We start from the raw sequence: 15613 nt of genomic DNA, 5'->3' as shown, positions 1-15613 counted from the left end.
ACCATCAGGTCAGCCAGTCACCTCAGTAGAAAAATACTTTTCAGAGGACACACACACACACACACACACACACACAAAATATTTAATGGCAAATTAATCACCTCCTGTGTGTTTACTCTGTTTTGTGCCCTCCAGAGGAAGCTGAGAGGTTACCCACATGATCACCCCTGAGCACCACGTGTATGCTGCAGCGCTGAAGCCAAACACAGCCTGAGGCAGAGGGTCAGATGTATCAGGTCACATCTGAGGAGCAGCCACTGACAGAACGGTTTAAAGGTCACCAGAGGTTATGCTGAAGCGTCTTTAGATGTGATGAGTCTCTTTGAAGATGATGTGCGGATGTTGCATTTCATACACCAGTCTCTGATTGCAAAGAGAGTAGAGATTAAGAAGCTCTGCATGGCTGCTTATTGCATGATGGCCAGAGCCTTGCTAAAGTTAGATTTTGTTTTTCTTTTCAGCTCGTTATTCTTTTGTGGTTGTAAAGTTAAAGTCAAACAGTACCAGAAGTTGAGGGTAATGCTCAGCAGAGGGCGTTAATTTGCTGTCACTGATTTGACAGTGACATACAGCGAGAACACTTTAATATGAGGTATGTGAGGGTGCTGTACTGTTTGACTGCCCGCATCCAAAAATCACAGATACCAAAACCATGAAAGGGCATAGTACGCTGTCCTTCCTTCCTTCATGTTATTTTTTTCATTTCGTGAAGATGGCATTGATTGCAGGGCCAAACTGTATCAGTTTTTTCAATTTTTTGACACCATATTTCAAATAATTATGTATTTTTTAATTGTTCTATATTGTAAGGATGTTAGAAACATTGGAGATTGTGTAATGAACAATGCAGTGAAGTGCATCAGGTCATCGTTGATTTGTAGAGATCATTTTCTCAGGATTGGTTTTACCTTTCGCTGTATGTATTTCCTCTGGAACGTTACTGTGAAAACTTAGACGTGTTGTTTTCTTTATGACACAAATTCCTAGGAAAGTTTTATTTTCAGCACATTATTTCCATTAAAATGCACTTTTCTGTGTCCGACTACTGATAAGGTTGTTTTGCTTAGTGAGAAATTTGGCAGTTGTCATGAGTAAGAGAATTAATATTGAAATACAAACTGCTATTTCACTTTGTGTTTCAAATAAATGTATGATTTTTACCAATGTGTGTGAGCAGAATGCACTGGAGGTGATGCTGTATGATTAAGCAGAGAATTTTTTTATGAAATCTGCCTTTAAGTTGAAATATCTTTCCTTTCAAACATCTTTTACCAAAAGCAGTATATATATCAACTATTTTTTTTTTTTTTTTGCCTTCTGTATTTTATTTTTCAGTTCTCCTGTCCAGTCAGAAATTCTGAATGTACAAAAATGTTTGGGACTTCTCATTTGTTTCCTCCAATGTTCACTCATGATCCTGAAGATACAAATATGCATTGTTTGAGCAAAAACTATTGAAACACAGTCGTCCTGCAAAGTCGTCCTGCTCCTGCTCTGTGTTGCACTGTGCCTGGAGCAGTACTTTACATATTTTATCTCCTGTGTAAAGCTGTTTTCTATGTAAGTGTCACTTTGTACTAGATCTTCTTAAGGCTGAAGACAGTAGCTTATATACATTTGGTCTATGCAGTTATGAAAAGGATTTTTTAAGGTCACATTTTTTTTTACATGATAACGTACTTTTTCCTCTTAGCCGCAGTGTTGATGTCTGGAGGAGGTCGATAGTTTACTGTACTGTAAAAACACAATAGCCAGATATCCCTTCTATTGCTATGCATCCTAATCTTTCTGTACTATAAATGTTTCTATACCCAGCACTCTTTCCAATGTCTAATTTAGGGAACCTGTAGAAGAATGTCACTGATAAACTGAAGTCCACTTGTAAAAAAAAAAATCTTTTTTGTAATAAAATTTAAAAAAAAAATTGCCATTTTCATATATATATTATACAGTTCTGCATTAATGTGATATTACCCCAGAAGTCAAACAAAGACACACATTAAAACCTTAACCTAATATGCTGGTTTAGCTAAACGTCTGTGTATTTTTTTCTGTTCTTTTTTCTATGTTTTATCATGGACTGCCCTTCCTTCCTTTGTGTGTGTTTGTTTATGAATGAATGACTAAATTAATGAATGAAGGAATGAACACTGATTACTTGCGTGTGTGAATGCGTGTGATTGGTTTCCTTGCACACTCGCAGTTGGATTCCACTAATCACCTGTTATAGAATAAGAGCCTTGGTCTACCGTCCACTCATAACCAGATTATATGGTTTGGTCTGAGCTGTAATAAGGTCTCAGTATTGGCTCTAGTTCAAGCTCGTTGTCTCAGTGGGACAGCGAGGTCCTGTCGGCTGACGCTCACTGTTTTCGCCTAGTCCACGGAAGTACCCACCTGCCAGCTCGTTGGCCTGCCTGCCCGACCGACCTGAATCCTGTCTGCCTGATCATCTTTTACCCTGCCGGTTTGTTCATTGGCGTATCTGCCCCGCCAGAAGACTCCCTTTACGTGCTCTGCCAATCACCTGCTGACAGCATGCCACCTCGCTCAGCGTTCTACGCCAACACTGCGACCACGCCAGAAACTTCCTGAATCAACACTATTCCCCGCAACCAAGTCTGAAAGCCTATCATTAAAGCTTTTAGTATGTCCTACTGGACTGTCATATTCTGTCATTCATTGTTTGTCTGAATCTTGCTATTAGGTCCAGTTCCTGCTTTGATCATTACAGGTTTTTGGCCACTTGCGTGTAGTGAAAAAATAACTAGATAACTACACAACTTGAGCCCTGATATCTAATTACTTATATTTTTTTCAGATAGACCACCTCATTACTGTCAAGAAGGACTGAATTTAGCTAATGATACCATAATGACAATAAAAAAATATATTGACTTAGTATAACATGAGATAAGTTGAAGCTTTTAGAATGGCTAAATGGGGCAAAAACCAAGCAATCTGTTTAAAGAAGCTATAAAATTATCTGTATTTGTTGCAGTTATTATAAATATATTGATCAAGCCACCTTGAACTGCTATGTAATGAAACAAAATATAATACTTTCAAATTCATACATTGCACTTTGCTCTACACAAGTGCACTACATTAGGTTTTGAAGAAACACTTGCTATTGCTAAACTACTGCTGTTTAATGCACAAACCTCTTTGTTGTAGTATAAATTTGAATCTAGGTTACACTTTGATCCAAATATAAAGGTACTTCACCACTCACCATAACCATAGAATGAGGTCAAATGTCATGTGCACATTGTCTTGGTGTCTCATTTAATGATGAATTCTCTAAAGAAGATATTTGATCTGCGACTCCCCGGCTCAGGCTGCCCTCCTGTTGACGTCTAACAAGTGAATCTTTCACACCCACCAGCACTGTACATGCATTACCAATAACACAGACATGTTTGTTTAAACACAGAGCCCCAGAAGTTTTGAGAAAGAAAGCAGAGTATTGTACTACAATAACAGCAATCAGGTCAAAGTAGTGCCCCATAAGGTTCTGATGTTTTTTCAAAACAACGTCCTGTGACTGGACCTCAGCGCGTGTTTCTCTCCAGTTTATCAGAGCAGTGAGGTCACACAGTCAGCAGATGTCATTAGAGGTGGACAGATTTGGATATGCTCACCCTGGAACATTTAGAATTTTGTCCTTGATTTTCTTACTAGAGTAATGCATCTCACAACCACACAAAACACACACACTGTCTACCAAATGTTAGGAACATGGGAGCATTGGCTTAACATATAAATACAAAATAAGCATTATTTCGAAAGAAATATACTGTAACAATAAAGAGCTTGTCTTTCACACAGCCTGGTAAACTGTCATTTCAGAGTTCTAATGTGGCTACACTATAAAGTCTGTTTGTACATGACAAAGCAGATTGTATTTCAAATTCATGTAGTAGAGGGTGAAACTGGTTCAGGAAACTGGTGCTTGATTTATTAGTCATACAGATTTCCGATGAAATTCTACTGAAGTGAGCAGGAGATTGAGCAACCATATGTCAGACAGAGGTGAATGTTGTTGTTTCTCCACTCATGCATTCAGGTTTTTCTTTTAGTTTGCCCATCGGTTTAATTTGATCAGATTGTATCATGGAACATACAATATCAAAGCCTGTCGACTGACAATGAATTGGCAAATGGAAAAACAAATACTTAAATAATAGGAACAACTATTATGTCAATGAATAAACACTCTGAACCTGCTATATAATGAATCTAAGGAGTTGTGTTACAAAATTGTGCCATATTATCCACTTAACAAAGAGTATGTTGCATTTCTCAAAAAATAAACCTGGTTGTGTGTATTGAGTGACTTTGCTAAACTTGATCCATCATGTCAAACGCCACAAACTCTAATTAACAACACAACAGAATGTTTCTGCGACAGGAAAAAGCAAAGATTTAATTAATATTTGGCAGAAGTAAAAATTCCCCTTAATCCCTTGTCCTGGAAGGAACAAATTAGAATTATTTACTGTATCAAGAGTAATTTGCTTCAACACATGCCTCAAAGGAACCTTGTTGTTATGTCTGAAGGAGGGAACAAGTAGTACCAGTCAGTGCAGAGGTGGGTACAAGGGCATTCAAATGAAATACCATCCAGTGCAGTTACTGCCCAACAGGGGTCATTCATTTGAGCTGGAATTCATGGTGAACAAAAGCCAGGCCGACCCCAACCAAACACCCACTCACAGAATCACAGACAGCTGTCCAGAGTCGTCTTCTGCTTGGATACTCTGGGGTGGGGTTGTGGGTACCAACATCATGTAATAGTCTTTTTCAGCTGAATCTTCATTTACCACTTCAGTTTTCTAAGCTCCCCTTCTTCCATCCGTCCCTCCTCTCTCCTCTCTTCCTTCCTTATGCCCTTGTTCCCTTCCTCCACCCACCCCCACTGCTGAGAACTTTGGCTCCTGCACTGGATCCCAGGCTCAGCCCTCAACAGTCACATGACAGAAATCCAGAGATGTGGACTGGTTAAGTACAAAGCATAGTATGCGTTTATACTTCACAGACAGGAACATCAGAAGGCCGCAGTGATTTTACACATCTGAAAGGAGAAACTTTTGACACTGGTTTCCAGTGCACTTGACCCATTGTTCACCAGAACTGACTCTGCACTCCCACAAGCAGGTAGGTGGAATCTTGTGTAAAATGGGATGATGAATAGTTGTAAAGATATCCCTCAATACAGTTTTTTCTGAATTAAGCTTGACTGCACCTAATGCAGCTTATGCAACTGTGCAAAAAACTTGTTTTTGTTGCTATTGTTCTTCAATCATATCTACTATATGATACATAGAAGTATAATTTGACATTTGTTTGCCGTTTTAAAACACAAATTTTACTACAATAATTGACTTAGATGTTTTAGATTTGTGTAACCGCAAAATGTTTTGAATTCACAAAAAACACAATTTGTCAACTGTGCACAGCAGATGAAAAGAATGATCTTTGAGTAATGCTCTAAATAATCATTTTTATTTGTGAAGCACTGTAGCAGTCTGGCATACAGCCAATGATCATATATGTTGCTGGCAGCCTAGAAAAAGTACTTCAAATTGTTTCAACCTACCTCTAGTGGGCGCTAGAGGAAAACTCAGGGGATAACCAAAGTCATGAGGGTTCATCTTCTGGGGACCATGGATGTTTGTTGTCAATCAATGTTTCAGAGATTTTCAGTCTCAAATGTTCAGACTATAGATCATCATCACCATCCCTTCAGCTGCACTGCTAAAACACACTTTATTATTTACACAAAAAAATCATTTTTTTTTAAACTTCACTCTGCATCAGAGTTTTTGCCCTAATATTTGTTATGTTCAGAATAGTTATAACAACAAAACAACTAAATGTTGTGACTGTGCAAATTAACTGATTTATATGTCATATCTGCACTGGTAAAGTCGACAAACTGGTCTTTACAGGTGAGGACATGATCATACCAGGTGATCATACCATAAGGGATAGGCATGAGAAAAGCTGACTCATGCTAAAGACCTGTTTTTACAGTTAAAATTCCATGAAAGACTTTTCCCGCCATGCAGAAGCAGAGAAAGAGTCAGTGTGATATTTCTAACTAGGGGTGCAACGATTAATCAACGTAGTCGCCAAAAATCGATGAAAAAAATTGTCGCCGACGAATTTACTCGGCGGTAATTCGTTGATTACGTCCTAGCGCCTGTTTTTCGTGCCGTGCAGCTGAACTTAACGTTGTTTTACCGGAGGTGCTGATGGAAGTAGCTGAGGAGTGAGCCATCTTGCTTCCTTCCTATCTCTGAAAGTCGCGCATATTCAAAAGCGACAAAACATGGACCGATGGCGAGGTCCGCTGCAACAGCATCGTGTACCAGGAAGTCAATAGTTCTGGAGAATTTCACCCTTAACATAGCCTGGAAAAAAAACTATGTGCAATATCTGTAGGGCGGACCTGCTCTCCATGGAAGCAGTACACGCGCATTTGAGGAGGAGGCACGTTTAACATCGTAACGTACGCGATGCGGATTCGCCTCGGTCAGATAGCCTGTTCGCTAACTTGCCCTTGTAAACGTATATACCTGTGCGCAGGATTCTATAATCCATTACAAAAATATCGTTTAAACTTTTTCTTAACGAGTATAAAAGCGTAAAGTTATCCTATTGCCTGACAAACATCTTTTTTAATTACCATTTTGCAGTCCGAAGAAGACTGTAGTTTCGTCTGTTGATGTTTTTATTGCTGAAACTTTCCCTGTCCTTTTTGTTAACAGGAAAAATGGATACTTGATTTTTAATTTTTTGTTAGTATCAGCACTTGGCCTGGTCTTGGTTCACAGCAAAAAGGGAAACTTGAATAAACATTTTTTTTTTTATTAGCACTTTGCCTGTCCTATGTTTTTAAAGGACAAAAAATTGATTTTTCTTTTCTTTTGCAAGTATCGAGTATCGATCTTTATTGTCTTTATTTTCAGTCATCACATGCCTCGAACAACCTCAAGCCAAATTTAAAAGCTGTTGGCTAAATAAGACCAATTGAGAATTTGTGTCATATATAATCCGATTAGTTGATTAATCGTTTCAATAATCGATGACTATCAGAATAGTCGTTAGTTGCAGCCCTATTTCTAACTATATATCACATATTATAACTCTCATGGTGAAGCTACTGTGGCTTTAAATGACGGCAGAACACAAGGTCGCATGCTGGTTGGGCGAGGGAAGAAAAGGAGGAGCTATTCTCACTGAGACCATCCTCTTAGTTCACTTCCCTCCTATTGGTGAGCCCTACGACACACACACACACACACACACCCACACAGACCATGTGGCTGGATACAGTTGGGTTTTGAAACCGCCCTCCAATTGTATCATGGAGGTTGAGGACATGTGCGCATGAGCAGTCCCTCCCACCCCTGTCAAGTGCAACAGAGACACGGAAGCAGAGTGTAAACCGGTCGCTCTCTGTGTGTGTGTGTAAAGAAAGGGGGGAGGTAAAGCACACACACTCCACACTTGCGGCTGATATAACAGAGAAAACTGTGACCACGATGCAGTGAGAGGCTTTTGAATGGAGAGAGGAGTCTAGTCACCTCCTGGCTGTGTACTGAACGAGGTAAGATGATACGGAACCTTGTGACAGCACCGAACTCATGCGTCAGGGGAGGTCAGGGTTATTGGACTGCTGGGTTATCCTTGAACCACAAGGCCTGTTTTTGTCTGTCTGCTCACATAGTGTGTAACAAGAAGTCATTGTAAAGTCTTACATTTGAGATTCAGAAGTTTCTTGTTTTGAATGTGACTGATATGTTCCATATAAAAATGTTCATACATATTGTATTTTTAATGATCTGGTTGCTGTACAAGTTCCTGCCCTCTCCCAAGAGGCAGTCCTTTAGATGTTGAAATAATATAAAAATCATAACAGTGGATATGTAGTTTTATGTGGCACCTTCACCGTCATTTCCCTTTAATGTATTTGTTTATGTCCTGACCACATGGTGCTGTATGTGAGCAGCACTGTGGCAGTGTGTTAAAGGTCAGGCAGCCTTCTCTAACCAGTGAGCACAAGAAAAAAGATTGGAATTAGAAGCAGAGAACAGGGCGAGACTGGGAAAGTCAATGTTTTATATTGAATATTAAATGATGTATGTTTATTTTTTACTTTACTGAAACTGTTTATGTTGATATGTAGTTACCAAACTTCAACATCTTGGTCTTTGTTAGAAGCTTATGGCTTAATGAGTGGCAATTACGCAATCTGAATTTAAATGCAGCCTCTGAAGGATGGGGTCCCTGAATTGAGACAGCTTTTGTGATAATGGCGAATTAGCAAATGTTACTATGCTAACATTTCATATTTTTTGAACATCATTCAGCATTGCTGATATTGGCTTTAAGCTAAAAGCATCACCGTTTTTTTTGCCAGAGCCCTTAAAACAAATTCCCTTTTCTTCAACGTGAGCTGTGAAATGATTAAAATTTTTAATCAAATTAATCACAGGTTTCTATGGATTAATCATGATTAATCACATTACCGATTTTCTCGGAATATTTTTGTGAAAACAAGATTTAAGACATTTAACTTTTCTTTTGTGCTGCAACTCAACAGTTCTTCAGCAGTTATCATTGCTTTTCCATATGGAACATTAATATAATTTTCATCCTAAACAATATTCGGGCTCCTTAGCCATTGTGTGGTTGAATAAAACTTTTTTTTTAAAAATCAAACAGAAATTATTTGAGCTTCTTAGCCATAGGATGGTTGACATTTTTTATATTTTTTGTCACACAACCATTAACCACACCATGATACAATCTAATGCCTCTAAAGGCCCTCTTAGCTACTCGGTCTTTAGCCAGTTGGTGAGGCAAACTAACTTGTTCAAATTCTCTGACAGTAAAGCTGACCGCTTCTTTTGCACAATGTGTCCGGCGGGGGTGAGTCTGGTTTGGCGCATTCCACTTGAACGCCCCTCGCCAACCAACACATGCTTCGCGTTGCGGTGGTTAGGCGGGTATTGCTACGTCGAAACGATAACTTCTCGCAGAGTGTGCATATCACCTTGGTTTTACTGAATGTTCGATCTTTGTTTTTTTGGAACACGATCTTCCCGTCCAGAAGGTCCTCAGGTTCATCAGAATTATCCATGTTGTTTGTTTGTTTGAATGGCAGCTGCCGTCTGACTGCATTACGCCGGGTTCACACCGGACGCGGAAGCGACGCCGAAGCGAGGCGTAAGCGCAGCGCCAATCCTCTGGCTCCCATCCACTCCCATGTTAAACCGCAGCGCTGAACACACCGGAGGCTGAAGCGTAGCGTTGTGCCGCGGCTGCCTAGCGCCGTGAAGCGATCGTTTCGGCGTCGAGTCTATTTTTTCCGCTTGACGCGAGCGTATCGCGACAGGAAACACACTGAAAAATGATTTTAAACGATATAGATGACATATTTTATATGATATAAATGATCAAATATGCATCCCATACTTTGTATTCACGTTCTGTTGTCTTGGAGTTTTAATTTTACCACTTTTACCAACCACATTATTTAATGTCCCCCTCTGCCCATCCACTACAGCCACACAAGCAGTCATAAAGATAAAAAGAGAGCACGTCAGAGAAGTATAAACCAAAAACGAGTCCGTCGATGCAGCTGCGTTGCCTTCCGCGGTTGCAGTCGCGGGACTATTCTGCCTTTACGCCTCGCTTCGGCGTCGCTTCCGCGTCCGGTGTGAACCCGGCGTTAGAGCGGCAACTAGTGCAGAGGTGGCGGAATTGGATGGTCCTTCTGCGCATGCGTTAAATGCGTTAAAAAAAACAAACGAATTAATCCTGTAATTTAATCATAACGCGTTAACGCGTTATTTTTCACAGCTCTAATCAAAAGTTATCACACTATTAGGGAACATTATTCAACCTTTTCTGGTTAAATAATAAATAGTTGAAAAAACTGTTCCATTTAAGGGATAGTTCAGAGAAAAAAAATGTATTCACTCATTATCTACTCACCAACATGCCAAAGGAGGGGTGGGTGAAGTGTTTGAGTCCACAAAACCCTTTAGGAGTCTCAGGGGTAAACAGCGTTGCAGCCAAATCCAATACAATAGAAGTAACTCGTGATTCATTTTCAAACGTCACACAACAGAAAAAAAACCCACACAATAAAAAAACACAACATAAACAACATCTCCATAGTGCTCCTGTGGTGTCATCCAAGTGTCTGGAAGGCCCGACATTCAAATTCCACTTGAAATTTACACCAAGTTCTGAGCCTAAATGTCCTCTGTGATCCGTCTCCGAGACACGTTCACACAAACACATAATGCACACAAGCCCTCAACCAAGTACAGGTGTGGGGTACACGTTAGAAATTAGAAAACTAACCCTAAACCAAACTGTGCTTAATAAAAAACAGTGATTTTTTCATATTGTAAGGATCCCTCAAGTTATACATTCTACTAATCAAACTGGCTCATATTATGTCTGTATTTCAGAGAGTGGACGTTGACTTTTCCTGATCTTCCTCAACCTGCCTCCATCATGTCACTGCTCACCCACGTGCTGGCATGTCTGTTTGGTATGGGCTCCTGGGTGGCCATCAATGGGATGTGGGTGGAGCTACCCCTCATCGTACCAGGGATCCCAGAGGGGTGGTACTTGCCATCGTACCTAACAGTCCTAATCCAGATGGCCAACATCGGTCCTCTCTTCATCACCCTGATGCACCGCTTCCGTCCAGGGGTTCTAGATGAGCGACCGGTCATCTATTGCATTGTGGGATTGGGGATCATTGCTACATTCCTGCTGGCTTTCTTTTGGAGGCACGCAGTGACAATAGGGGGCTCTCTGCACAGTGTTCCCCTGCTAGTGCTAAGCTTCCTGCTCTCTGTAGTTGACTGCACCTCCTCTGTTACTTTTCTGCCTTTTATGATGCGGCTGCATCCACAGTACCTCACCACTTACTTTGCAGGTGAAGGCCTCAGTGGTCTGGTGCCTGCACTGGTTGCTCTGATTCAAGGCGTGGGTGTGGTCCAATGTGAGAATGCCTCTTTGGCTGTTGGGGCCAACCAAACAGCTGATAATTCAGAGCTACAAGCCATTTACCTGCCGGCTAGGTTTTCTGCCCAAATATTTTTCATCTTCCTCAGTGTTATGATGGCCGTGTCCCTGGCAGCCTTCATCTTACTCAATCATCACCCAGCTGTGGCTCGGGAGAGAATGAATGACCTCTACTTCAGTGGGGATCTGGGTGTGGGGAAGAGAGAACAAGGCCTGTCTCTGCATGCTCAAACACCAGAGCAGAAGCCCATGATCAATCCCGTGGAGGCGGTCGGATGGGTACCCAGGAGCGCGTTTGGGAGGGGGACGTACAGCAACCTCGAGTTGGTGTTCATCTTTGTGGTGTTGGCCTGGGTCAATGCTCTAACCAATGCAGTGCTGCCCTCAGTGCAGTCCTACTCATGTCTGCCTTACGGGAACAAGGCCTATCACCTAGCTGCCACCATGGCAGCTGTAGCTAACCCAGTGGCCTGCTTCATTGCCATGTTTATGCCAATTAGGTAAGAATGATTAGTGCAACTACTTCTTTACACAAAGGCTCCTTTAATTGTTCAATCTCCTCAAAAAAACCTAATTTCAAAATTTATAAAAATAAGATGTAATTTCCAAGTAGTGCAGTGTAACATACAGTTTGAATTGCTTCCAGGTCTCTTATCTTCATGGGGTTCTTGACCATGTTTGGGACTGGATTTGGAGCCTACATCATGGCCATGGCTGCTCTTAGTCCCTGCCCCCTCCTGGTCCACAGTGCTTCTGGAACTTTCATCATAGTAAGAATTTTACTCTAATGAATTCAGGCTGTTCTTTCTTGTACATGAGATTGCTTTGGATTTGGGAGGTTTTCACGATCGGCAGGTCGAACGATTGATACTCTTCAACTAAAACCTGTCCGACTGTTACTTTTGGAATGATAATTTTATTGCAAAAAACATAGCAAGAAGGCAGGGTTGCAATTAGCATGTCTCAAACTCTGAAATATTCTTTATCTGCGAGGATGGAGAGTCCATTTCTCTTCAGTTAGGCTTCTGACCTAAGAAATCTGAATTAAAAAACATCTTTAAACTGAGTTACAATGTGCTTAAGAGTAATACAGAGTACACAGATATAAGTACTACCCAATGTTTAAAAACTGTTAAATCAAACAAGGTAGTAAACGCCTCCTGTTTATGATGCAAGGCACTGACAGTTTTTGAGCAAGCTAATATGTTGTCATCAATCCAGGACATGTTACAACCTTAATGCTGTCTCTGTAACAGGGACCGGACGTTGTTCAGATAACTGATATTCATCTTTTTTGTGCAACAGGTGCTGACATGGATCCTGTTCGTCCTGTCCTTGTCCTACGTGAAGGTCATCATTGGGGTGATTCTGCGGGATGAAGGCCACAGTGCCCTAGTGTGGTGTGGAGCAGTAGTGCAATTGGGCTCCATGGTTGGGGCAGTATCCATGTTCCCATTGGTCAGCATCTATGGACTTTTCAAGTCAGGTGATCCCTGCAACACCAAATGTCCACTATAGACTATAGATATGTTTATGAAAAACACTGCTGTACAAAACTTTAATCCAAAATGCACTCTGGTAGCGCTGAACTCATTGTAAGAGCTTAACATGTTCCCAACTTGTTTCATCAGAACTGTGGTGTTACAGGAAATTATCTGCATGTACAACTATGATGTGTTTTATCGCTCTTGTGATAAATTCATATTTTTATATATTATAGATGTCTGTATTTATTGACTGATGAACTGTACATATGGATGAAATGACATCTAGGAGCATTTTTACACCTGATAGTTCGGACCATGGTTAGAATAAAGCCTTAAAACGTTGTTACATTGTTTACATTTGATCCGCTTAGTTTTGATTTCACATTGAAATTTAGGAAGCAGACTAAATACTGTATGATAAACATTGTACTGTTGTCATTACCACTGTAGGCCGTGTCTATCCATACTTGACTTGGATCAATTTGTAGACGAGCATGTTTCTGATGTTGCTGTAATGTCCATTAGGCTAATTGTTTCTACTAACGTCTTTTTTAATTAAAATGTATAGAAAAAAGTAGCCTTTCCATTTGAATGGAGACAAATTTGTTTCAGTACATTAATCTGGTTGCCTCTGTAATATAATATGTGGTATTACTACTGGATAAATGTTGTAGTTGAAACGTTTTACATTGCCAGAGGCAAAGACTACAAGAAATCATGTAAGTCGCTTCTGCTTCTTATTCTCCTCCTATTCTTTATAGCTGTCTCAACTTCTTACAACAGGTCAAAAGTATGAACTATCCCAAATAATGTTTTTACACTGCAAACACTCTGAACCATGGCTCGTTTGATCTGGACTGAGACCACCTCTTTTAGTCCGACTCAATTTTGGTCTGTTGATTCGGACCGTGGTCTGAGTCATTTTTACCGTCTGCTATTATGGTCCAGACTAAACTGAAAACTCTAAAGGTCCAGACATAACGAGGTAGGTGTGAAGGTGCCCTGAATTGTCATTGTTTTGGACTACACAAGTATACACACTGAATATTATTGTGCTGTTGAGAATATAATTCCTTGTCAATTGAGAGGTCAAAGCCATCTACTTGATTTGTTTTGAAATGTGGAAGTATAAACGATTGATGTTGCTTTTTTAAGAACCTTACTCTTAAAAATGTGCCAACATTTGATACTGACAGATGTGAGTTTTTTTGTTTGTTTAACATTAGTACTTTAGTGTGGAGAAACTGTTCAACAATACCAAATAAAGCCTTTTATTTCGGCCTTAATAAGTTATTTATAGTGCAATCGATCTTAGGGGACATATTATGAAAATGCCACTTTTGTAGTGCTTCTACACGTTAATTTGGGTATCTGGCATGTCTACCGTCCAAAAACTCTGGCAAAAAACCACTCCCGCAATTTGTTGTGGTTCCTCTATGTCAGAAACGACAAGCTAGATTAAGATGCATTTATTTGTCCCAAACACATGCACAGGCACACTCATGCAGGTAAGGAAATTTAACCTCTGCTTTTAACCCATCTGGTGCAGGACACACAGAGCAGTGAGCGACCATGTACGGCGCCCGGGGAGCCGATGTTGGGGGAGTAAGGTGCCTTGCTCAGGGGCACTAGACAGGGTAGGGAGTATCCTCTTGGATTTTTGGACAGATCAATCTAGGTTCGTCTTTTTTTTGTTTCTCCTTGGAGTCGAACCAGAGACCTTTTCTGCCCATAGTCCAAGTTTCTGCCACTAGTCCACCGCCTCTCTCTAGCTGAGTCGAATGGGATTACGACCTAATAATACATCATAGTATCGCTACATGGCCTTGGACCACCCCCCACCATCATCTCACCGGCTCCGGGGAGAGACGACCCGGCTCCCCGGCTAGCGTTAGCTCGCGGTGGAGCCCGGGCTGACACTGCCGACAGCCCGACACTGTGCATTAGGGTGAAGCTCGGATCCTGCAGAAAGCGCTTAGTGTCCCGTGGGTCTCCGCCTTGACGATCGGCATGTTTATGCCACTTAGAAGTGTGACGGGTAGCAGCAGTGAGCTAACGCTAGCTTGCAGCAACGTAGATCGAAATGCCCTCGCGACTTCCCTGCGGTGTAGCCGGCTCAAGGTAAGCAGCGAGTTAACACGCAGCAAAAGCGACGGGGGGAGCGGTGGTGACACGGTGCGATCCGGGCTGTCTGAGGCGGCGACGTTAGCTGCTCCCAGCCGCTATGTCATTGCATCAGCAGATCCGCCGCTGCCTCGGACGTCCCTGCATCGCACCCTACACCGCAGGGAAGTCTCCAATGCTCCCAGTGAGCTGCCCTCGCGTAGATCTTGATCTAAGTTGCTGCAAGCTAGCGTTAGCTCACTGCTGCTACCCGTCACACTTCTAAGTGGCCGCATAAAAATGCCGATCGTCGAGGCGGAGACCCCGTGACACCTCTAAACGTTGACTCAACAGTGTTAGAGGATGCTTGCTGCTACGCCAGCTCCAGCTCCCACTGCTCCCACTGAGGGGCTGCGGCTGTTGCAGGCATGCTCTGGCCCACCTGACTCTGGTTCAAAACGATATGGTTGCAAGATTGTATCTTCGTCTCAAGTAGCCATATTTCTACAGAGGTAATGGATAGCTTAAAATCTGGGTGCTTGTATCTCGTGAAGGAGGGAGGAGGGGAGGGGGGGATGAGAGGGGGCGGGCACTCAAAACAGGTCATCTGAGGAGGGCTGTTTTAGACAGGGTAAAAAGGTACTGTTTTAAATGATCCTTGTGGTATTTTGACAAAATAATGTTACAGACATTTCATTAAGACCCCATGGAACCATATCAACTTGTCGTATGGGCATACGATGAGTCCTTTAAACCATAACCTTATATGACAGAGGAGAAAAAAGAGAAAGAGATTTGGAGAATAGAAACTTCTAATATAACAAAAATGAAATCTTGATGCTACCAGAAGTTATAATTTTAGGCTATGTTTAATTTATGAGGGGTAACATCAAAAGATCAGCCTGTCACCTCCATTGAAATGTGGAATAAAGAGCATATAGTTAAGTACATAAATATAGGTT

General features: G+C 41.4%; 1 protein-coding gene across 2 annotated transcripts; it reads left to right on the top strand.

Moving 5' to 3' along the window:
- The first annotated feature begins 4999 nt into the window (after positions 1-4999).
- LOC128449827 (riboflavin transporter 2) lies at positions 5000-13828 on the top strand. Of its 2 annotated transcripts, none has more exons than XM_053433146.1 (4): positions 5000-5160; positions 10497-11561; positions 11708-11831; positions 12367-13828. In XM_053433146.1, the coding sequence occupies exons 2-4, from the start codon at positions 10543-10545 to the stop codon at positions 12577-12579; spliced, it is 1356 nt and encodes a 451-aa protein (XP_053289121.1). In that variant the 5' UTR covers positions 5000-5160; positions 10497-10542; the 3' UTR covers positions 12580-13828. The 2 variants fall into 2 exon arrangements, with proteins under 2 accessions (XP_053289121.1, XP_053289120.1); XM_053433145.1 differs by lacking the exon at positions 5000-5160 and adding an exon at positions 7411-7618.
- Positions 13829-15613: the final 1785 nt, after the last annotated feature.

This window comes from Pleuronectes platessa, chromosome 10 (assembly GCF_947347685.1).
Source record: "Pleuronectes platessa chromosome 10, fPlePla1.1, whole genome shotgun sequence".
NCBI classification, from domain to species: Eukaryota; Metazoa; Chordata; class Actinopteri; order Pleuronectiformes; family Pleuronectidae; genus Pleuronectes; species Pleuronectes platessa.
Note: the sequence above shows the minus strand (reverse complement) of the source record. Positions and strands in the feature narration are given on the sequence as shown.

Excerpts from the sequence above, each read along its gene's own strand:
- LOC128449827 (XM_053433146.1), top strand. The coding sequence starts at position 10,543 with ATGTCACTGCTCACCCACGTGCTGGCATGTCTGTTTGGTATGGGCTCC. Across the intron at positions 11,562-11,707 it reads GCCATGTTTATGCCAATTAG|GTCTCTTATCTTCATGGGGT; the intron begins GTAAGAATGATT and ends AATTGCTTCCAG. Across the intron at positions 11,832-12,366 it reads CTTCTGGAACTTTCATCATA|GTGCTGACATGGATCCTGTT; the intron begins GTAAGAATTTTA and ends TTTGTGCAACAG.